This window comes from Condylura cristata, unplaced genomic scaffold (assembly GCF_000260355.1).
Source record: "Condylura cristata isolate star-nosed mole 26May11 unplaced genomic scaffold, ConCri1.0 scaffold00013, whole genome shotgun sequence".
Classification (NCBI taxonomy): domain Eukaryota; kingdom Metazoa; phylum Chordata; class Mammalia; order Eulipotyphla; family Talpidae; genus Condylura; species Condylura cristata.
In genome coordinates, this window is record NW_004567114.1 from 26,765,775 (window position 1) to 26,791,921 (window position 26,147).

The 26,147-nt window shown below is 32.6% G+C and overlaps 1 protein-coding gene across 4 annotated transcripts in view; it reads right to left on the reverse strand.

Moving 5' to 3' along the window:
• GPHN (gephyrin) overlaps nucleotides 1-26,147 on the reverse strand; it is a 393,108-nt gene that overhangs the window by 234,593 nt on the left and 132,368 nt on the right. For all 4 annotated transcript variants that reach the window (XM_004681769.2, XM_012724553.1, XM_012724552.1 and 1 more), the window contains exons 3-4: nucleotides 17,282-17,339; nucleotides 3,004-3,096 (exon numbers count right to left, since the gene is read on the reverse strand). In XM_004681769.2, coding sequence (XP_004681826.1) covers nucleotides 3,004-3,096; nucleotides 17,282-17,339 — 151 coding nt within the window. The remainder of the gene's footprint in view (nucleotides 1-3,003; nucleotides 3,097-17,281; nucleotides 17,340-26,147) is intronic.

The window sequence follows — 26,147 nt, forward strand, 5'->3', positions numbered from 1 at the left end:
CACCAAATGTTAATAAATTTACATGACATTATTTCCTTCATTCTATTTATCATTTTCCCCCTTTGCTTTCTTTCTAAAATACACATGCCAAAAACAAGTGTACCCCATACTAGATCAGACTAGTTGCTAGCAATTATTAACTGTAAAATTTTAGTACCTGAAGGGAGTTTTATTTATGTTTATCACTGATGTTTTCATTTGCTATCAATAACTTCTGACAACATTGGAAATAGTTGCAACCTTATTAAGTTGTTGTAATTTCCTATCTTTTAAGGTACACTTATCAATGACAAAGACATCAAAGACAACTATTATTACAAATACCAACTTGTATTTTTGGATTCCTATCTGATATTATAATGTTGTATTTTAGATATTATAGGAATTGTAACAATATAAGAGTGCAGAGGAAAAAAGAAATTAGTCGAATTTTGTTGGGTGGTACTATATTGCTTTTATGTTTACTATTCAAAAGCATAGCAATCTTATAAACATTTGTTGAAGCAATCATACTGTATATATTTATATATATTAATTTTTTAGTAAGGTTTATCTATTATACATCATGATATTGCAACAAGGTTACCCATGTAGTGGCTATAGTCATATGTGAGAAACAAAATATAAGAGCAGCCCTTTGGTTTTCAGATAATCAGAAAACTTCAAGAATAAAGAATTCCTCAATAATAAAATGAAACCTACAAGGTCATTGAAGGACACACATAATTAACAGTACCAAGAAAGGAAGGGGAGGGAGAATGTCACAAATTTAAAACCTCTGATTTATATACAGATGGAAAAGATATCATAGAAATCTTAAATATATCAAAAATTTTAAAATAACAAGACCATGTAGATTTGGAGGATATACTTTCAATGTAATATAACGGTTTTTGTCCATTTGGCAGTTTAAATACAAAAAAAAAAAAAAAAAGACCTATGAAATTTGTCCAATCAGCTATTATGTAGCAGTTAATAAAAATAATCTTTAACCAGTATAAGTTAACCCATTTATAGCACTTACTAAAATGCCAGGATTAGTTGTCATAGAATCTTTATATCCAGTCAGACAGATAGGTACTTTGGTTCTTCCTTATCAATAAGGAAATTGAAGCATAGTAACTTCATGACTATTGTACAATAACCTTGTTAGCAAGCAACAGATCCAGAACTAAGAGGTTTGAAATTTTAACTTAGTGTTTTTATTAACTTGAGCATTCAACTTTGTGATATGAATTATTTCTCCACAATTAAAAGGTCATATTATCTGGTTATGAATGAATGCTAGTAACTTATACTTCTCTGATAAAGCCAAAAGCCAATATTATTTTGAAAATATCAAGTTATCACACTCAAAAGTAGAGAAAAGAAATTAAAATAATTTGTTTCAAATATTTAAAATAACACAGCAGCTCCAAAAATCAATCTACACATAGGTAGTCAATTCCCTTACAAGAAAAACAGAATACAAACACACCCTACAGTAGATTGCTCCCCTCAAATTACACTTTTTAAGTTAACTTCCCAGGAAATACTGGCCAAAGGAACATTTTCTTTTGAACCCAGAAGGTAAATTATATAAGGATGACTTCTTTTTTAAGCAGTTGAAGTTAATTTTTCAATACAATATTAACTTTATTCTGTTTTACTTTAAAATAAGAAAGCCATTTTATCAATCTAATTTTAATATACTTCAAAAAATTCTGTCATGATTTTTTCTGTTAGAAAAGAAAACATTTCACAAACTGTAAAAATGCATTTTCATATACTAGAACACTGGTTCTCAACTTCTGTAAGGATGGCTTGTAAACTAGTAACAGGTGTATTACTGGGGGTCTTAGAAAATATAAATTCTAAGGACCCACTGCAAATATAAACAATCAGAAACTCTGGCATAGGGCCCAGCATCTTTGTTTTAATAAGCCCTCTGTGGCATAGTCTAAAACTAGAAAACTACTATACCAGATACGGACTGTAATTATCAATAAATGTAAAGAAAAAATATCTTGCTGTCAATGAGACAGTAAAAAAAAGGACATTAAGTTGAAATTCAGTCAAAAAAACCTTTTGGAAGGTAAAGGAAACAAAATCATACCTGTAATAAAAGTTTATAGGATTATGAAATATTACCTGAAATATGTAGCTTCCTTAAAATAAAAAACTTTTAAACTGTATAAGTGAGGCTGCCTAGTCTTCATTATTTCCCTGGTATTTCTCCTTGTACAAAGGTAGAAAGTGACTCTCAGCAAGAAACCTAAATACTAATTCTGGTGGTGGTTTTTTTTTTTTTTTTTTTAACATTGAAATTAACACTTAAATTTTCAAATATATAACACTTCCTCAAAAGTACTGTGAAATTTTCATATCTATTCTACTGCTGTCATCCTACTATGCTTTGAGACCAATGACTAGAGTATCTCAAGAAAAATCACATATAGTAACAAAATACATTGAACTAGACACCATGTGAAATTAGAGCGATGCTATCACCTCCTGAAGTTCAGATGATATAACAGACCACTGGAAAAAAGCAGGATGTTCTTCTAGTCCAGTTAATTCCCCATATTACATAACATTTCTAGTTAAAATTCAAAGAAAAAAAAGACATTGTTTAATACAATTCTACTAAGAATTTTTCATTCATAGAGCTACAGTTCCAAAACTATAAAAATAGTACAAAAGGCTTAAAAAATGAATAGTCTGGGCCCTCCCTGGTGGCACAGCGGGTTAAAGCACTGCACTAAGAAGCTTAAGCCACTTCCGCATGAGTTCAATTCCCGCCTGCCCCAGAGGAGATCCACATGGCGTGGCAGACCTCTACTGACCCACCCGCTGCTCCCCTCAGCAGTGTCCTTCATCGATCTGCCTGTTCTGCTTCCCACTCTGTCCCTGGTTAATCCTCTCACCCTCCACATCTCTGGCCTGTACCCCAGTTCTGTACGAATAAATAAATAAATCTTACAAAAAAATTAATAGTCTTTTTCTTAAATAAGAAAGGCATACCTCTGGAGTGACATCTCGTGGTGCAAAACCTGTTCCTCCAGTCGTTAGAATCAAATTAAGTTCTTTTTCATCACACCAATCTATCAGGGTTTCCTGAAAGAAGGCAAAAATATTATTAGATGCAGACATATATGCTTGCATACTCAAAACATCTCAATTCAAATATTTCATATAAATGAGGGAACAAGGATTTTTTTTGTGAATCACAGTTCATGAAAAGCTTTACTTTTGCTCAAAATATTGTAGTTTTAGGTATTTATTTTATTTATCCTATAAAAATGAGGGTAAATCAAATTCTTGAATATGTACAGGAAATACCACAAAGAGTTTACAGCTTGTGTTTATGTTGCATGGCACAGTTGACTTATTTTCAGCTATTCAAAATGCTTTGAGGTCAACAAACAATTAAGATATCAAAGTATTAATTACATTCCCATTTCATAAGTATATCAATCTCATCAGATCATATTTATATTTCATTTAATATTTAAAATTTAAAATTTACTTGCTCATGGGCTTATCAAACTAGAAGGAAGAGCTAGTATTCAAAACATCTGTTAAACTTCAGCATATGTTTACATGTATGCTGTGTCATTAAGTCAATATTTTCTGCTATTTCTGCTTGTCTTTAAAAAGTAGAGAAACATAAATATTTATCACTGTAAATGGTTATTATTTCTGGTCTTAAAAAAAAAATGAAAACATAGTTGATGCTGCAGCTCAGCAATGAAATTAACTGACCTTGCCCTCCCATAAATGAATCTAAAACACTTTAGATTTCTTTGTAACAGTCCTAAGTACCCCATCACAGAATTCACATACTGTGCCAGTTTTCTTATCTTTGACCACACTCTACTCATCCTATTTTTATTTAACAAGTGAAATGAAACTGAAATTGTACCAACAAAATACTAAGGAATACATCTACACCTAATACCAAATTTTAATATTGTCTGTATTACAAGGGCATTTAAAATTACTGAATTTCATGATGCTAATAAAGTCCCTTTATACTAAAGAATGCTGTGACAATTAATAATACTTTCTATTCTTTTTAAAGATTTATTTATTCGTACAGAACTGGGGTACAGGCCAGAGATGCAGAGGGTGAGAGGCTTCACCAGAGACAGAATGGGGAGCAGAACAGGCAGATCGACGAAGTACACTGCTGAGGGGAGCAGCGGGTGGGTCAGGAGAGGTCTGCCTCGCCATGTGGTCGCCTCCGGGGCAGGCGGGAATCGAACTCATACAGAGGTGGCTTTAGTTTCTCAGTGCAGTGCTTTAACCCGCTGCGCCACCAGGGAGGGCCTAATAATACTTTCTTATAACATAATTCATCCACTGATTAAATAAACAGTTGCTGAATCCTTTATCTTTTAGTAGGTGTTAAGAGTTAAAAAATAAATGAGGGCCCTCCCTGGTGGCACACAGCACTGAGAGGCTAAAGCCACTTCCGCATGAGTTCGATCCCCGCCTGCCCCGGAGGTGACCACATGGCGTGGCAGACCTCTTCTGCCCTGCCCGCTACTCCCTTCAGCAGTGTATTTCGTCCATCTGCCTGTTCTGTGCCCCACTCTGTCTCTGGCGAAGCCTCTCGCCGCCCCTCAGCCTCTGGCCTGTACCCCAGTTCTGTATGCACAAATAAATAAATCTTAAAAAATAAATAAATAAATAAATAAATGAAACACTGACCTTGGTTCAAAGATTACACAGTCAAGGTAGTTTTCCTCTGTGACCATAAAAAAAAAAAAAAATGTGCTGCTTGGGTTGCTGCACACTACAGTTTTAAAAAAGCTCCCATTAATTTTAAAATGTAGCCAAGAAATTGAGAACTAGTAGCTTTTATTTCTTTTTTTAAGATTTATTTATTTATGCTTACAGAACTGGGGTACAGGCCAGAGGTGTGGTGGATGAGAGGATTCACCAGAGACAGAGTGGGGAGCAGAACAGACAGATTGACAAAGTATATTGCTGAAGGGAGCAGCCAGTGGATCAGAAGAAGTCTGCCAGGCCATATGGGTCAGCTCCCTAGAGGGGGATGGAAGTTGTGCCCCAGTGGCTTTGGAGAGCTTCATAATACAGTGCTTTAATCCATTGCGCCACCAGGGAGAGCCCATTAATAGCTTTGTTAAGTTACCCAAACAAATTTCAGAATTCAAATAAGGATTTGTTTGAAGTATCAAGTACTTCCTTGTCCAAAGTATTAGTGTGATGGGCAACAGTTTTTCACCTGAGCAAACATTTTGATTTTATACTTTTAAGCCCAATAGCAATCCTATTATAATTTATTGGTTTCCAAAACATAAGAATTCTTACTTAGATAATAATGCATACCACATTATTGACTACTAGGTACTTAGTAGTCATTTATTTATTCAGCTCATTGATTCATTATTTAACAAGAAAATGTTGCAGGACACACTATCATTTAGGTACTTCATTAGGCAGCAGTAATACAATGATGAATAAGGATGAATAAGGCATACGTCCTGGTCTCAAGGATTCAGACAAATAGATCCCTGACTCTATAATTGCCTAGAACCTTGCCACTCAAAGTGTAATTTAAGACCAACAGTATTTTATCTAGGAGCTTGTTAGAAATATAGAACCTCAGGTCTATTTAAGACTTACTGAATCAGATCTGCAATTTTAGAAAGCCTCATCAAAGTGATATATACACACTAAATTGGAGTAAATATGCTTTCTAACCAGGTATCACTCTAGATGTTCTGAGCATTAATTTTGTATAATGTTAGATCATCTAAAATTAATTTACCTTATCATATTTGTTTCTGCACTATAAGTTCCCTTTCATTCTGAGATACACTTAACAGCTGGCTGCCGCTATAGGTAAGATTTCATTAAGGATTTTTGCATGAACTACATTTAAGAAAAATCCTCTGTATTTGTTACAAAACTAAGGCTGAAGGCATTGTAGATTTTAATGATTAATTTTCCCTTACATTGAAGGTATTTCTTTAAAATTTAGTGCCTTGAGCTACAAGTTAGCATGGTAGAATAAAACTGTACTACAGAGTTTTCCCCTCAAGTTAAAATAGTAGAATGAAGTTGAATCACAAAATATTCCCCTCTTAACATCAAATAAAATAAACCAAAAAAAGTAAAATCTACAGATAAACAAAGCCTTTACTGGCAACAATCAAATAAGAAATAGCCATAGCTTTATGTCATAATCTCAAAACTTTTGTGGTCAAGGACAGAAATGAAAGATCTTTGAGATATATAGTACAACAGGGTGAAGTTCCTAATGCAACTCTGGTTCCCAAAAAAAGTTTTAATGAGGAATTATCAAAAATCCTAACAACTGTCATAATATCTTCAAATCTAAAGAGATGCAAACTGAAAAAAGTTCCTTATCTCTTTACTATGAGAAACTCCATATCTCTTACCCTATGAGCAGCTGTTATATAAAAATTGATGGGGCTGACTGTGATCAAGAAGAAGGTTCAAGGGAGAAATGCACAAGGAATTATGGAAATAATCTGAAACATAATGATACCTACACATAATATGAGTTAAACCATTATCTAGATAGAAAAATACAAGTATTGAACATTTAATAAAATCTGAGAGAATATTAGAACATTCCAACAAAGTTTATATATTGTGTTTTCTTTCTTCCTTTTTTTCTCTGTCCAAATCTGTAGAGATCTGATATAGTGTTGACTGACTTCATCTTTCTTCTAATATCTCTACAAGGGTTTGTAAAATAAGCTCTGTTTGTAGACTGGATATTGCTCTATTTTTTTAAAGAAATCATATAATGAACAGAAATTTGATGTAAAACAAGGGTAGGTAGAAGAAAATATATTAGACTTAATATTATTTTTCATAGTAGGGATTTAATCAATCCTGTCTAATGTTTTAAAAGACCAAAATATAAACAATGTAAACCAATGTTCCCTCAATAAAAATTTTTAAAAAAGATATGACCAACCTATTAATGACTTTCCTATTTTTTAACTTCAGAGATTTCTGTTTAGCATGCACTATCTCTTGTAAGAAGCTCTTTCATTCGATTTCTTTTTCTCTTACTAAATGAATATACTTAATAAAGTGATATTCTGTATTAGTTTTAGAAAAATCACCCTAATTTTGTATATTAAATCTTTCAGTCAAGTATAGCTATATAACAGGCAGAGAAAGGTGCTGAAATGGTTTATAATTAATCTTAATTATGGTTTCTGGGCAATTATAGTTGAGGTACATTTTATTTTTCACTTTCTTTTTACTTATTATATTTTTGGAATTTCTTATAATTTGTATGTATTATTAAAAATAAATGAACTTTAAAAATGTGAATTTTTGGAATCTGTTCTTTATTCTGATAAAATATCTCATTTGTCCCTTATTTACAACAAACTCATAAACTTTAATATCTCACTCCAGCAAACAGAGAAATAAAAATTATATCCAACAATCATGTAAATACTTCTATGGTAGATTAAATATGGCCCCATATTTTTCACACATCTTCTTGTCAAGAGGTGTAGCCTTGTTCCACAACCTTTCCATCTGAGTGGACATGTGACTTGGACCAACAGAATGGGGCAGAAGTCACAGTGTGTGAGTTTTGAAATCCAGGGTCAGAAGTCCTCACAGCAGTCATTCTTTTGGTAAATTTGATTACCACCAAAAAAAAGTCCATGGCAGAATAATAGAATGTTGAGAGAACATATGGAGAGAAAATTTAGTGATATACAACACGAAGACCCCAAATATCTGAGTAATTTCATCTTAGATTGTTTAGTACCAGGTAAGCTGACATTGGTTCAGTCATCTGAGTGACCCCAGGTAAGATCAGAAGAATATACATTTTGCTGAGTCCAGAAACCCCACAGATATCTAAGTATCTAAGTTTTGTGTTGCCTTCTAATATATGAATATAATACAGATACAACCAGCTTCATAGTTAGCACCTTTATATACATAATTTTCCAATTCTAACTTGTTAACAGTTTACAGTTTATTTTTTATAAACTTCACAATAGCTTTGAAAGTAATCTTGATATTACATTAAAATAAAATGGCATAATGCCTCAAGAACATGATTATATCATTTAATCAATCAGTTTAAGGAATATTATAATGTCTAGAGTGCACCAAGAAAATTCTGGAATGAAAAAAAACATGAAAATTTTGGGGATCCCTGGTACCGATTGTTGGTACCAATTGTTCTTGGTGATGCTGTCTTGGTGCCCAGAGTTCCTGCCTGTCGGAGAGGTGTAGGACCATGCAGGGGGCCTCCACCAAGTGCAAAAGTCATTTTATGAGGAACATACTAGGGAACCAGTTTCTGCTGAAAACAGCAGGCAGATATTAGAATAGTGATAGTATGTATAGACTAGCATGAATAATAGAGCTCCCAAGTACATATATATGTTGATTTAAATGATGCACATATGAAACCTACATGATGCACTATAGATACTTCAGTTAAAATATTATTTAAAAATAAATTGAGGGCCCTCCCTGGTGATGCAGCGGGCTAAAGCACAGCACAAAGAAGCTTAAGCCACTTCTGCATGAGTTCGATCCCTGCCTGCCCCGGAGGAAATCCACATGGCGTGGCAGACCTCTCCTGACCCGTCCGCTGCGCCCCTCAGCAGTATACTTTGTTGATCTGCCTGTTCTGTATCACACTCAGTCTCTGGTGAATCCTCTCACCCTCTGCATCTCTGGCCTGTACCCCAGTTCTGTACGAATAAATAAATAAATCTTTAAAAAAAAATTTGAAACAGAAGTACATTATACTTACTAAGTCATTATAAAACAATTTTTCATTTCATCTACCAAATATGCTAATAATTTATGAAATGAGGATATTGAATTTCCATCTTTCACGATACTAGTTGATTTCACAAAATAATTGGAAAATGTTATTTTTTTAAAATGTTTTTTAACAAATGAGTTTAAATCCACTAAAATTCCTCAGTAGAATATTTTAAAATGGGTTAGGATTTTGTTTCCTAGTTTTAAGTATATAATTTCCATAAATGACACAACAGGTGTAAGGTGATATCTCACTAAAGTTCTGATTTTGTATTTTCCTGATAATATGTATGTCTCTTTGGAAAAATATTTATTCAGATCTCCTGTTCATTTTTTTCCCTATTGGGTTGTATGCCTTCTTTATAATGTTGATTGTTAGCTTTTATCAGATATAATTAAAATATTTTCTCCCATTCAGTAGGCTGTCCTTTCATTTTGATAGTTTTATTGATAAGTTTTTGGTTTGATGTAGTTGCTAGCTGTTTATTTTTGCTTTTGTTGCTTTTGCTTTTAGATTAAAACAATCATAATCAAGATATATGTCAAGGAGCTTATCACCTATGTTTTTAATATCTTATGTTCAAGTCTTTAATACATTATGTATTAAATTTTGTGTGGTACAACATAGTGGTACAAATTCATTCTTTTGCATATTGTTGTCCTGTTTACCCAGCATCATCTATTGAAGAGTTTTCTTTTTTTTTTAATTGAAGTAATATTGGTTGATATCACTGTATTTTGGAGGAATTATTGTTAACATGTTAATATTATTATTCCCATAGTTATCCCACCACCAAAGCACACACAATCCACCACCATTGTCCCTTGTGTTTCCTCTCAATTTTGTTCTCCCCCCCAACCCCACCCCTTCTCTTTTGTATTTTTTAGTTCTATAGTCAGCTTTCAAAGGTTGGGTTTTAACTTTGGCTTTATCTGACCCTTTGGTTAATCTATAGTTTACATATAAGTGACACCATTCAGGATTTGTTCCTTTTCTGACTTATTTTGCTTAGCATAATACCTTCCAGTTCCATCTACCATCATTAAAATGGTTTGAGTTTGTATTCTTTGATTGCTAAGTAGCATTCCATTGTGTTTATATAACACATTTTGATCCACTAATCCACTTTTGGATGCTTCAGTTGTTTCTGTATGGTGTTTATCATAAATAGTGTTTCCATAAACATAGGAATGCAAGTTTCCCTTCAAATTAGTGGATTCTTTGGAAAAATATTTAGGAGTGGAATTTCTGGGTCATATGGCAGAACCATTTTTAATCTTTTAATCAATAACCATTCTGTTTCACATAACAGTTGAAGCTCTCTGTAGTTTACCAACAATGTAAAAAAAAACAAAAACTTTACATTCTCACTAGCACTTGTTTCTTATCTTTTTACTATGGATCATTCTCATCGTAGTGAGGTTGGTACTTCACTGTGGTTTTTATTGGCATTTCCATGATGATTAGTGATAAATATTTTTTCATGTGCCTGTTGGCTATCTATATATGTCTTCTTTTGAGAAATGTCTATTTAGCGCTTCTGTGCATTTCCGATTGCTTTATGTTGTTGCTGTTCAGTTGTGTGAATTCTTTGTAGATCTTTGAAGATCTTTGATATGAGTCCCTTGTCAGATGTATGTTGTACAAATATTTTCACCCATTTGCTAGGGTATCTTTTTGTTTCAGTTATGGTTTCTTACAATGTGTAGAAACTTTTCTATACTTTATTTTGGCTATTTGATGTATTCCCAATTGTTTATATTCTTCTTTGCTTTCATTGCTGTTGGAGATGAATTCATAAAACCTCACTGAAGATTATGCTACAGTGTTTTTGCCTGATCTTATCTATGTGTTTTATGATTTCAGGTCATATATCCATGTCTTTCATACATTTTGAGTTGATTTTTGTTTATGGTATCATACAGTGACCTAGCTTTATTCTCTTACATGCAGCTGTCCAGTTTCCTCAACACCATTTATTGAAACAATTTTTCTTGTTCCAGTGTATTCACTTGGATCCCTGTCAAAGACTAACGTCCATATAGACATGGATTAATATGAGTTTATTTCTGGAGTCTCAATTCTATTCCATTGGTCTGTGTGTCTGTTTTGTTCCAGTACCATGCTGTTTTGACTAGTATGATTTTGTTAGTATAGTTTGAATCTGGAAGTATGACTTCAACAATGGTGATCAGTGTTTCTCTTCTTTGGTAAGGGTTATTTTGGCTATTTGGTGTCTTTTCTGGTTCCACATTCATTTAAGTAATATTTACTATATATTTTTAGATTTTTTTAAAAAGAATTTTTAAAGAATGCTATTGAAATTTGATGGGGATTACACTGAATCTTTAGGCAGGAAAGGCATTTTGACCCTCCTAATCCTTGAGGGTATATGTTCCCATTTCTATCATCGACTTCTTTTAGCAATGTCTTATACAGCCTTCTTTGTATAGATGCTTCACCTGCTTTGTTAGGTTTACCACTAAATAATATATTTTTCTTTCTTTTTGTGAATGTAAATGTAATTTCCTCCATTTCTGGTTTCCTCCTTTCTATCTATAGGAAGGCAATTTGTCTTTATCAATTATATACCCTACTCTGCTGAAGTAACTTATTTTTTCTTTGATTTTTTCAGTGGATGTTTTTGGGTTCTCTTTGTATATTATGATGTTGTTTGCATATAAAGATAGATTTACTTCTTCTTTCCACATTTGGATTCTTTTTATATATTTTGCTTAGTTTTCTTGCCTACTACCTAACAACTATGTTCAGCAGTAGTGATGACTGTGGATATCCCTGTTTTGTACCAGACTTTGGTGGAAAAGTTCCCAGTTTTTTTAACAATACAAAAGTTGTTAGCTGCATTTTTGTCATAAATGGATTTATTATTTTAAGATGCAATCCATATATCTCCAGTATTTTTAGGGTTTTCATCATAAATGGATGTTGAATCTTACTTAATTTTTTCTTTGCACCTTTTGACATGATCATATTTTATCACTGGTTTTCTTGATGTGATTAATAAAGTTAACTGACTTGCAGATATTGAGCCAGCCTTGTCTCCTTGATATAAATCTGACTTTGTCATGGTATGTAATCCTTTTAGTACATTATTGTATTCAGTTTGCTAAGTCTTTATGAATATATTTTACATTTATGTTCATCAGGGAAACTGGTCTATAGTTTTCTTTGTGCATGTGTTTGAAATTTTGTTATTACAAAAATGTTGGCTTCATAACATGTGTTAGGAATTATTCCTTCTTTCTCAATTTTTTTGGGAAGAAGTTTGATCAGAATAGTTATTAATTCATCTTTGAAGATGGTAGATCTCATTTGTGAAGCTTAGACTTCATTCTGGAGATTTTTGATTATTGGTTCAAATTTATTGCTTTGATGGGTCTGCTCAGGTTTTCTATTTCTTCCCAATTCAGTCCCATGACTGTATGATTTTAGGAACTTGTCCATCTCTTCTACATTATCGAACTTATTAGCACATAGATGTTGACTGTAGTGGGAGATAATCTTTTCTCCAGTGTATATTCTTGACACTGCTGAGGTAATCAACCACATGTATGCGTGGATTTCTAGGTTGATCAACCATATATATATGCGTGGATTTCTAGGTTCTCTATTCTTGTCCCATTTAATTTCTCCCTCTCTTTTTAATATCTGTATGAGAGAAAAATTGATTATTAAAACTTTGAACTACAGTTTAATATGAGAGTATGATTCCTCCAGGTTTAACTTTCTAAGGAATGCTTTGGACTGCTTTGGGTCTTAGGACTTCTTCTTTTTTTTTTTTTTTAAAGGTGTTTCATTAACACCTTTTTTTTAAGATATTATTTATTTATGCATACAGAAATTGGGTACAGGTTAGAGATGCAGGGGTGGTGAGATATTCACCGGAAACAGAGTGGTGAGCAGAACAGGCAGATCAACAAAGTACACTGCTGAGGGGAGCAGCAGGAGAGGCAGGAGAGGTCTGCTGGGCCATGTGGATCACCTTTGGGGCAGGCATTGAGCTCACACTGAAGCAGCCATGGCTTGGCTTAGCTTTGCAGTGCAGTACTCCAACCCGCGGTGCCACCAGGAAGGGCCCTCTTTTCTGTGATTTTTAGCTTGATTTTTCAGTTGAACGATAATGTCGTGAATATGTTTCCACATAATAATTTTTAAGCCTACATAAATGATTTGCCTGATAATATTTGTTGCTTTTAGTTTTTCACATTTCCAAAAACAATACTGATTATAAATTCCCAGACTGTGAGATGCTCATTTAGGAGAGGTAATAGGAAAGGAATATGGTAAGGTACAAAGTAGACTTGGATGGTCACTTCAGTTCTAGTTGACTCATTAGGTTTATATCCATAGAAACTTACTGAAATTCTTTGAAGTTTGTATTACTGATAAAAAGAGTAAAATAAGTAAAAGCATGAGAAACATCTACTACCTTCTGGGTACATTACCACAATTAAGTTCCTATCTGTATGTACGTATGTCAGATGCACATGTATACATACACACTACTAAATTATTAAGGGAACAAAGATATTTGGTTGAGCCATACCTGTTTCTTATATGTATATACACACACACATACACACACATGTGTATATATATATATATATATATTTATATATTAGAAACCAACTACATACCAAAATTTGATGTGAGATTGGTAAGGATCTTTATACTGAAAGTATACCATTAGCAAGAAGTAGCATTTCTCTCAGAGTTATAGCGCCTTCTCTCAAATGCGAATGACACACCTCTGACAATGTTTTCTTATTATGTGAATTTTCCTTTGAAGAATTTATTCCAAGATGCATACAACTACAGAAATAATTTGCTATAAATAACATAATATGGACTTAATTTAATGCTCCTTAAAAAATTCCCTTAACAAAACCATCTGAAAATAGTTTTATTGAGTGATATTTAACTCTGTGTTGAATATAAGGGGTCTGGCTTTATATAAATTTTATAATAATAACTGCCACTATAATTTTCCATTAGCATATTAGTGGTAAAATATTTAAGATATTACAATGTAATTTATATGTTTACTAGTACAGGATGACAGAGGAAGTTCATTTTGGTAAGATTAAATATAGTATTGTATTCTGATGGAATTTTAGCCAAGATTTCTGTGTAAAGATATTATGTAATAATTAGCAAGAGAAACAATAGAACATTGGTCTATCTATAGGCAGCAAAAATAGCAGAAAGATAGGTAGGCTTAAACTATCTTTTCAAAGAGAGCCAAGAACTGTTCCCTTTACCAGATCAGAATGTTCTGATGTTGAGAGGAAAATTACCTACCTCATATGATATGATTTAGTATTCTAAATCCTGTTTTTTTTAAAAGAGGCACTAAATCAGCAGAAATAGAATGGAGAGAAAAACTAACCATTTCACATTTATTATACTCAAAATATATATTTTTTATCCTCTGAGTACTCTTACTCCAACAAGGTAATATAGGAAAGAGGGTTTTCAATTAAATGACTAATACCAGAAAAGGAAAGAGAGATAAAAATCATCAACAGAGGACAGAACTGACAAAGCACTTAATTATTTGGTTGGAGAATAAATAAATTTCCACTTATATGAGCATACCTACCTATATGCTCTAAATAAACCCATCACTCATTATTCTTCCAAGATATGATTCTCTTTTGAAATCCTTAGGTCAGATTAGCATAATAATTCATGAAGTTGTCCAAGCTAAAAACCTGAATTAATTTTTATTTCTATTCCTTAGTTCTCAAGTTAGCCTGGATCTTATCACATAGCTATCATTTCTTATATGTTTACCATGAGCCAGGTACTATGCTAAGACCTTATGCAAACTTTGTATTTCTTACTACAAAAACAACAGTAGGCTTTAAATTCAACAAAACTTGTTTTTTATTATCTTATTTTTAAGAAAAAACAGAATGATTAAGATATACCAGTTTATAATACAATTAAGCTGCACTGTCTATTATAAACTACCATGATGTACCTCCCACACTTGCCATTTAGTGTTGTGAACTGACTATCTTCCTCATAGTTCATCTACACTGGTTTTAAATATCATAAATAGCTTTGTGTCTATGATTCTTTCTAATTCATTTTGATAAGATTAGTAAACCCTCTGAAATGAGTCTGAAATGTTTGCTTCCTCCTTCTGACTTATTTTACTTACCATAATTCCATCCAGTTCCAGCCATTTTGTTGCAAATGACATGATTTCACCTTTTTGTTTTCATATAGTTGAATAGTATTCCGTTGCATATATACATACACACGTGTGTGTGTGTGTGTATAAAATATCTTTCCATTCCATTCATCTGTTTTTGAGCACTTAGATTTGTTTCCATAACTTGGCCACTTTATATATTGCTGTAGTGAACACAGGAGTATACATGTCCCTTTGTACAGATACTGAGGAGTGGGACTGCTGGTTCACCTGGCAGCTCTATTTTAGTATTTTAATGATCCTCCATTACTGTTTTCCATAGGGACTGGTCAGTCTGCATTCCCAGTAGCAGTGCATGAAGTCTCCTTTTTTTCCACAACCTTGCCAACACCTGCTACTTCTGGTTATTTGTGTTGGGTCTCTTCCACAGGTGTGTAGTGGTATCTCATTGTGGTTTTGATTTGCATTCTCTGACAATAAATCATGAAGTGTGCTTTTCCATGGGTCTTCTAGGTCATCTCTATGTCTTCTTTGAAGAAGGTCTATTTAGCTCTTTTGCCCAATTTTTGGTTTTGATCAGGTTATTGTTTTTAATGAATTGATGAGTTTTTATATATTTTAAACTACGTATATCAAATGTATGATGTACAAATATTTTTCCAACCTGAAACTTCCTTCCCTAAGACATACTACAAATTTACAGTGTGATTCCAATCTTTCTAGCAATATCTCCAGTAAAAATTCTTAGTAATCTCTTGACTTTAGCCAAATATGTTTCTTATATAAACCCTGTTCTTATGCAAAAGAAACTAGAACCACTATCTTACACTATCTGCAAAAAATAATCTCAATGGATAAAAGACTTAGATATAAGACCTGAAAACTACAAAATATATAGTAGAAAAATAGGCAAAATACTTATGAAATAGATTTCTGATATGTCCACAGATCTTGGGCCAATCAATCTGTAGAGAAAGATCCTATACACTGAAATCACGCACAACATTGTAAACCAATGGTTCCTTAATAAAATAAAATTGCGAGATCCAACCCCCTGCCCCCCAAAAAAGATGTGATTTTTTTTCTTTCTTCAGCCTCCCACACAACATTCTATAGTTTTTAATCACTCTGCCTACATTCCTGAAATATCATTTCCTTATAGTTGTAACTTTCTCTTCATTACTGAAATATTTTTTCTCATTTATCATAGAAAAGCCAAATTATGCTACTTTGTTTATTAAAATGACATAATGGTACATGATAGTTTTTGTATAAAATCCAAATTTCTTAGCATGGTGTAAAAGACCATGTTTAATCCTATATCTCAATAGTCTTGTAAACCTGTGATCTTGACCATATTATTTCTTGCTATCACAAATGCTTGAGACTCTGTATAGAACCCCAATTTGCTGATTTTACCTCTGGAAAGAATTTGCTAGCATGTTTTTCAAATGACAAAGAATGAAGAATATTTTACTTAGATTTGAATTTACTGAACTTGATTTTGATAATTTGAAATCAAGCTTAGTAATTTTGTTGAGATCATTATATGTTATTGTTAACAACTCAATTTTGTTTAACATTGACTACTGCTATCCAATGGTTAAAAAATATTCATGAGAGGGGTACCAAATTTTACTGCTCATGAGACTATAAGTTTTTTTGTGTTATGAGGCTAAAATTCCATGATATTTAGTATAAAATGTTATAGTCAGAAGAATATTACAATAATGCAAATGATCAAAAAGTAAGGTCAATTTTTAATTTATTGTATTGCAATTTTTAATTCAAATTAGCACAATGTTGTTAAAGGAACCAGGAAAATTTTTCTAGAAAATTGATTAACAGGTTTTATTGACACTTGTTTACAGGGAAAAGATAATCCATAATGCACACTATGGCTTATATAAAGTACTTTCTTGAATAGATTTTCATCAAATTTTATACCCAAGGATTCCTGTTTTATTCCTTGAATTAGATTTCTCAAATAATCATAGATACAACTGAGATGGAAATAATGTACAAAATGAAGAATGATGTAAAAAGAAACATATGTAAAATAAAAAAAGATACATAGTTAATAGTGGATGAATCTGATGGTGATTATCTGGTTAATATGGACTACACATGTATACATATGAACACATATATATATTTGTATATTCCTACATTTTAATTAAACTAGGATAAATGGAAATTAAATATCTTAAAACACCCCAAGATCCAAAAGTGTAAAGAAAAGAAAGTATATTGTATAAAGATACTAAGATTTTGTAGAGGTGAAAAATGCCATACTATACCTTGATTTCTTCTATTTCGTCTGGTACTATCTTGTATGCTGATATAGTCCCACCCAACCTGAAATTAGGAGAAGAAAATATTCTCAAAACCAGCAATAGTGTATAAAATATGGACTGTTTCTGCCATTAGTACCAGAGTACCATCAACAGATACCTATAGCATTTCCCAATACCCACTGAGGAAAAATAACTATTTTGTGCTTAAGCTTTCCATGAACATTAGTTAATAAGAGGTCTGTAATGAATGACTGCTGAATCAAAACTAATATTCTATTACTGATAGTTTTAATGATGCTGAAACATCAATTTCTGCTGCTGAATCTGTCACAACTAAATGTATCAAAAACTAATAGAAGTCACTAGTTTTTTCTTAATCAATTTTAGTTTGTAGAGTAGTTTTAGGTTTGCAGAAAATCTGAGCAAAAAATAAAAAAGTTATTTCACAGGCTCTCCCATCAGTTTTTCATTAACTTCTTGCATGGTACATTTGTCACAACTGATGAATGCATGCTGATTTTCTTTAATTTTAAGAGTAACTTAAGTAAAGATGTGGCTACCCATCACTGTGTAAGGGAAAAGATGAGTATTTGAGACTTAAAAAATTTAATCTCTAAGTAGGATCATTGCCCTGAGACAATATATCACTACATGTGACATTCATCTAACTGAAATACTTTTTGAAATGTAAAGATTTAAATTAGTTAAATACTAACAATCTAGTATCTACTAACAAACAGTCCAACCAAAAAATTTAATGATAAACACAGGTAAAAAACATGTATGATAGACTCTGTTGTAAAAGCAGTAACAAAATTAAAAATTAGAATCAAGTGGTTGAAAATTTAGCTAGATTAGAGACACCAACTTCCATACTGCTTACAATAGTAGCTGGATGAGACTCCATTCTTACCAATAGTGTACAATGATTCCTTTCTCTCTACACCCTTGCCAACAAGTTATTTTACTGGTTATTTTGGTTATTAGTTGGCTATTTTGATATGGGCATTTTTATAGGTGTAAGATCCTATTTCATTATGATTTTGACTTGCCTTTTCCTGATGATAAGTGAGAGCGAACATTTTGCATGTGCCTGCTGCATATTTTTATGTCTTCCTTGGAGAAGTATCTAGTAGATCTTCTACCCCTATTTAATTGGGTTATTTGTTTTCCTTTTGTTGAGTTGTAAGAATTTTTGTAGATCTTGGAATATGAGCTCTTTGTCTGATGTGTGATGCACAAATGTATTCTCCCATTCAGAGTGTCTTTTTATTTTAATGATAGTTGTGCTTGCTGTACAGAAAAATTTTAATTTGATGCTACTTGCTGGAGTCTTAAAGCACCTAGAATAAGATCTGGCAACATCAATAACAACAATTATCACTTAATGACTATTTACTATTTACCAGTCACTGATTGAAGACTTTTTATATGAAAGTTAAAAACTATACCTTTAGTATATATATTATTCTAACTATTATGTGTTCATCCTGAAGAATGAAAGTATTGAGTATATACATTTCAATAAAAATCAAAATAAAAATTCAAATAAAATTCAAACTCAATAAAAATTCAAAAGTATGCAAGTAATTAAGAAGATGCCTTGCTAAACTAAACAGACTCTCTAAAATACCTCATGATTAATATTTACTTTTACCTATACTACTGAAGTGTGTGTTTACATAAAGATTTACAACATGAAAGATCAAGGCATACATTTTTATAACATGTCATGTAAAAAATGAATACAAAGAATTAACTTAATAATCACCAGTAGACAATTTATCTGACCTTTAATTTTTCAGTTATTAATGATAAAAGTGATGTGCATAGTCTACTTCACAGAAAAGCCTGGCATATTATCAAAAGAAGTATGAAAGGCACATTTCCTCTCAGTGTCTGATAAAGCATTAACCTTCTACATAGAGATAATGGAATTATAATAAACTCTTGTGTTTTCTACCTCAACATTAGGCTCAGCTCTTCCAAAATTAATTTATTCCTTATGGTTTATACTGAATAAATCAAAAGATCCAAAAGAGCACTGCTAAAGTAGTCCCTCTCATAATACTTTAAACTTTTCCCCCATCCTCCAATAATAAACTCTCTGCTTATAAATTAAATATTAAAGAGCTGAAAAATGGCCTAAGTAAAGCATGTACTAATCACCTAGCATTATTTAGTTTTATAATAACATATTAATGTTTCCGTAACATATTCAAAGTAGTGCATAAGTGAGAAAGAAAATTATGATTAAAAAATCAAAAGAGAATGGGGAAGTTATATTACTAAGACAAAACAAACTTTCAGTCAAAGGTGGTCAAGAAACACAAAAGGATACTACTACATAAAGGAAAAAGGCTTAAGACATTATAAAAGTTATAAATATGTATTACATATATTCATACCGAACAAAAGAGGCCCAACTGACAAGATTGAAGGGGAAATTTGAGACTTCAACACACCAATTTCAATAGTGGATGGAAAATAAGTAAGTAAGTAAGTAAGTAAGTAAGTAAATAAATAAATAAATAAATAAATAAATAAATAAATAAATAAATAAATAAATAAAGGAAAATATGATAAAAATGTATAGATCAGAAAAAAATAAGGAAACAGAAGATTTTAACAACACTGTAAATTAATTTGACATAACAGACATATGCAGAACAATCCCCTCAACAGAAAAATATACACTCTTCTTTAGTACACATGAAACATTCTCCATGATAGGACACATGTTCACACAAGTCTGAATGAACTTAAGAAGCAAATTTATTAAGTCTCAACAAAATTCAGGACTGTAAAATTATACAAAATGTCCCCCTTAATTGTAATAGAATGAAATTGGTTATCAATAACAAGAAAGGAATTGGAAATTTTACAAAAATGTTGAAAATTAATCAATACACTCCTCTGCATCAAAGCAGAAATTACAAAGAAATTAGAAAATACCTGAGATCCATATGACACAAAAATGTGATTTATTAAAAATATGGGATTCATCAAAGGTCATGCTGATAGGGATATTTATAGCTATAAATGATCTTACAAATCTTAGAGAAAAAACATATTCTGTTCTTGTATAAGAACATATTGGGTACAATTTTAAGCCAAAAAAATTCATCATCAAAAGGAAATACAGATTCTAGAAACACATCATAAAGATCAACAGAGGTTGATTTAATCAACAATCACAAACCAAAACGGCAAAGCCCAGACCACACACCTTTACGCTTTTACTCCTGAACTAATACCAGTTATGTAAAAAAGAATAAGTACAAATCCTTTCATAAGTATTTTGGAAAATATTGGCAAAAACACTAGCCAAATAATATTATGAAGTTAGCATTATCCTGACATCAAAGTTAGATAGGGAAAGCACAATAATAAAAACTAAAGATCAAGAATCCTTGTGAATACAGATTGAAAAATCTTTAACAAAATCCTAACAAACTGAATTCAACAGCGTAGTAGAGGGTTACACACTATTACAAATGGAACTTATCAGAGAAATGTGAGGGTTGCTCAACATATGGAAATCAAAGGAATCATCCCACCTTAGTGTAATTAAGGAAAATAATCCAGGTGATCATATATTAACAGAGAGAGACATTTCAAAATTTCAACATCTTTCAGATAAAAAATTTCAAAAAATTAGTATGAGAGTTTGCCCATGTAGTTAAAGTGATATATGAAAAATCCATAGCTAACATCCTTAATGGTGAAAAAATGAGAGATTTGTCCTTGAGATCAGAAACAAGACAAAGATGCCTGCTTTTACCACTTCTATTCAACATATTGTTGAAAAATTTATCCAGAGCAACTAGGCAAGGGAATGAAATAACAGGTATCCAAATAGGAAATGAAGAAACAAAATCTCTATTTGCAGATGAAGTGATCTCATATGCAGAAACCCCTAAGGAATCTGTAAAAACACTGCTAGAACTAATAAACATATTCAGCAAAATACCAAATCAACAAGCACAAATCAGTTGATTATGTTCCCATTATAAATAAACAATATGGAAAGGAAGCTAAGAAAACAATCCATTTAGAACACTATCAAAAAGAATAAAATACTTAGTTCAGAAAAATTCGTCCAAGAAGATGAAAGTCTTAGATACTAAAAATTACAAAACACGATAGATAACTAAAGAAGACCTGAATAAATGGAAGGCACATATGTATAGCGATTGCAAAACTTGTTAAGCAAACAATACTATCCAGTCATGTAGAAATTCAAAATCCCAACAGGTTTTTTTTTTCCCCCACAGAAATGGAAAAATCCATCAACAATTCCAAGGATAGAATTGAACTTTTTAAGTGATTAACTTACTACAATATATGCATGTGCTCATTTATAATGATTTTGTACTAATACAATTTTACACTAATAAATTGTATTATGCAATACTACTTCAATAAAAATAATAAAATTCATATGGAATCTCGAAGGAATCCTAATACCCCAAATAATATTGAAAAGATGAAACAAAGTTAAATGAGTCACACTTCCTAATTCCATAACTCACTACAAGTTACAGGAATTAAAAAGTGTGGTGGAGCTACAGAAGTAGACATAGAACAATGTGACAGAATTGAATGACCGCAACAAATCTTCACATGTATGGCCCATTTACATTTGATAAGGGTCAAGGCAAAGACAGGGGAAAGAAAGTTTCTTTAATGAATGGTTCTTGGAAAAATTAGATATCCATATGTAAGGAATGAATTTTAAATCTTAGTTTATAGCATATGTGAAAGTTAACTGAAAAATATTAAAAACCTAAATTGAAGAACTAATATAACAATTAGGAGAAAATCTTTAAAACTTTGGGATAATTTGTTATGGTAACCATAGAAAACAATTATAGAAGGCAACACATAATGTTTACAATTGCTACAACAAAGGACAACAAGTAAAATAAAGCAGTGATTTCTGGAGGTAGCAGGAAAAAAATTGATCAGAACCTTTTATTGTTATTATGAGCTATTTCAGCAGCACTGGACATTTAAAAACATGTCACTGCATGACTTCAATGAAAAATATGAATTAAGTAAAAAAGAAAATAACAAAAAATACACAATTGTTTATATAATTGAAAAATCTGATTGTTCTTATGTTTGCCAGGACTGAGAGGGAAATGCAACTGTAACAGGGTGGCCCCTAGGAAAAGGGAAAGTTCCAGGTTCCCTGCCCCACCCAGAAGTAGGGTGGAGCTGAGGAGAGACAAAGAGAAGAGGAATCTAAAAAAAAAAAAAAAAAAAAATGAAGAAGAAGGAAGCAGGATGGAGAGTGAGGAGGAGACCTGAGGAAGCAGCAAGCATGAACATGTGAGGAAGAAACCAACCGAGCTTGCTTCTGGACCTCAGGCTGGTTAAGGCAGGATGTGGGTGAGATACCTGTAGGGAGGTGACTATGGCACTGTTTATATTGATTTTGATTTTGCTCTTTTCCTCTCAGATTTGTCTGGACATTTCTGACCCTTTTCCATGGGTCTTGGCCCGAAGGTGCTTTAGTCTTGTGGCAGCTTTCAGGCCTTGCTTTGGGCCAATCCCTTTTGGGTGGACTTTTGCCCACGAGGGGATGGGTAACTCCAGGTGTTTGATTTAGACATTATATTCTTTGTCTTCTGTATTATATACTCACTGTATTAAAGTCCCTTTTCATTAAAGTTTTATATGTTTTGTCTTGATGCAGCGGATGGCAGAACCCATGTAGAGCAGGCAGGTTTGGGCTTCAGGGGTGCCCCTCTCTCCCTGCCCTGTAACACAACTAAGTTGAGTTATGTAACTCATCTTTCACTGAGTTTATTTTTACTGTTTACCAGCACTTATCTTTCAACCTTTGTTCTCCTCACCTCAAACTATCAAATTTTTCTTCTCGATCTCTACTTAAAATAAATAGGGCTAACAGAAAGGAATCACGACTTTCAGTAGTGAAGTAAGTTATTTTCACTTGCAAGTTAACTGCAGGGAAGTTAGTGGAACTCATATTGCACTACCCCGTATTTTTGACTGGGCACTTTACGGTATATTGATATATGATTAGAGAATATCCTAACTTCATTTCCACTAAGTAAGCTCTGAACTGTGGTAAAAATTAGAATGAGATGTGTAACCATACAAAGACAGATGATTGATTCTTAGAAAAAGAGCAGAGTAAAAGTAAGACACTTCTAATCAAAACTGCTTGGAAAATAACTGTTCTGTGACAAGAAAAAAAAAGCTACTCTAGACAGTGTTTAGCATGATTACATGCACACATAAGGCATTTTCTATATAACTGCTGAAGAAATAATATGGTAAAGTATTACATAGAGAAAAAGGAACAATTAAAGCCATGTGGTTCATTCTCTTCTTTCGAGTTCTCTGTATTTCTATCTTCTGTTTCCCTACTAAATGGTTCATCCAGGCTTCCTGCCAAAGTTAATTCAACATTCTGACACTTTACTTAGATCTGTATGAGCTACTCAAGTTATACATTTGAATAGTAATGAAAAAGTATATCCCTATAGGTTTTTTATAGTACAGCAACATGAATTTATAATAGCATGGAAATTCAGTAAAACACTAAAAAAAGAACCCAAGACACTTTTAACAAGATTATAATTTTAATTGCTTTATTTACATACTCATGTTCAGTTGAAAAAAATTGCTAGAACTATCAGAGTATTTCTCAACTGGCAGTGATTTTGTTCCCAGTGGACATCTGGCAATATCTGGACACATTTTTATTAGTTATAACTTGGATGATGCTACTGGCATTTAGTGGGTAGAGGCCAGGGATGAGGTCAAGCAAGCATCCTAGCACTGCATAGGAAAGCTTCCCCAAATAACTATCCAGTCCAATATGTCAACAAAACTGAGGCTGAGGAACCCATTAGAAGAATGTAGAAACCAAACAGCAAGCAAACAAAAAATGTTTTCAGTATATATTTACCATGGATTCTGATACAGACTAAAATCTACTAGTTCTGCATAATCTGTCTTTCCAATACACTAATTTAATAGTAACAAAAATATGTAGTTTGTTTATTTAATGAGCACTTAATAATGTGTACTGAAGAGACTATGATTTAAAAAATAAGAACACAAAGATATATTAATTGTTATTTTCATCTATCCAGAACTGATATTATATATGTAGATGTAGAGAAATGTTATAATAGGGTACAGAAAAATATAATTAAATTGAAAATTAGTAACACAGACAATAAGAATTATCAAATAGCATAATATAGTAGCTACTCAAGACCTGAAAGAGAAAATGAATTTTATTTATGGTCTAAAATGGATTGAGTTTAGTAAGGTAGAGTGTGAAGAGGAAAGGTTCTTCACGTGAGAAGTACAGTGTAAGCTAAGTTAGTATGTCTTGCTACATACTACCTAGAATAAAAGTGAGTGTTCAAATTAAGTAGTCTCATATGGTTGGGAATACACTTAGGGAATCCTAAGTGCCAAGCTGGGTAAGAACAGTTTTCATTATGTAAATAAGGAACAACAGACATTTCTTTGCTGATGAAAAATAATACAACAGACTTACGAAGTACATAAATCAGGATTTTCCAGAGAAACACAATCAATAGGATATAGTTAAGGGTAAAGCAGGATGAGGATGAAGATATGGATATGAATATGGATATAGATAAAGAAAACAGACTGGAGTTGTAAGAGTTGGATTATGAGGTCATGGATATCAAAAGTCCAACAATCAAGCAAAACTGGAACGCCAAGAGATCCAGTAGTATATATTATTCAGTCTTAATCAAAGGGCCTTAGAAACTGAGAAGCTGATGATGTAACTCCACACTAAGGTCAAGAGTCTCAAAATCAGAGCTGGTAATGTGAGTCATGGAGTTCTAAGTTCCAAGAAACAGTAGTTACAATGTTCACAACAGAAGAAAATAGACATTTTAACCCAAGAAAAAAAATAAAGAGAATTTGCCAGAGCCATTGATCTTTTTGTTTCAGGCACCCAGTGGACTGAAGGATGCCTATTCACATTTATGAGGACGGACTCTTTTCTACTCATTCTATTGAGTCAAATGCTAATCGCTTCCACAAATACTACCTTCAAAGTCACCCAGAAGTTTAGTTTAGTTTTGTTTTGTTTTGTTTTAGGCTAAAAAAGAAAATACATTTAAGAGGTTTTGAAAGGCAACTGTCTGTCTATTCCTTTGGTCAGTCAAGTTGACAGATAAAATTAATAATTAAAGGAAAATTACTTAGGAAGCAGTAATGGAGAATAAAAACAAACAAACAAACAAAATGGGGTCCTCCCTGGTGGCACAACAGGTGGCACAGCACTGTGAATCTCTCTGGAGACACTACAGTATTAGTTCCATTCCCCCACCAGAGGTGTGACCCACATGGAGTGGCAGATATCTCCTGATCCATCCACTGCTCCCCTCAGCAGTGTATTTCAGTAGATCTGCCTATTCTGCTGCCCATTCTGTCTCTGATAATAAGTCCTCTCACTGTACTCCCCAGTACCCCCTTTCCCCCCAACTCTGGCATGTATCCCAGTTCTTCTATGCATAAATATATAAATCTATAAAAAGGTATTAATTCATGTATACAATAACAAGGAACTGATTTATAAGAAGGAAAAGACTAAGAAAGAAGCAGAGTATATTAAATCAAGAAAGAAGAACCATTAAGACCGACTTTTTAAAAAGCTTAAACACTTTGCACTCAATGTTTTTTTTTAAAGATTTGTTTATTTGTGCATACAGAACTGGGGTACAGGCCAGAGTCTCTGGGGTGGCAGGAGGCTTCACCAGAGACAGAGTGGGGAGCAGAACAGGCAGATGGACGAAGTACACTGCTGAGGGGAGCAGTGGGCGGGTCAGGAAAGGTCTGC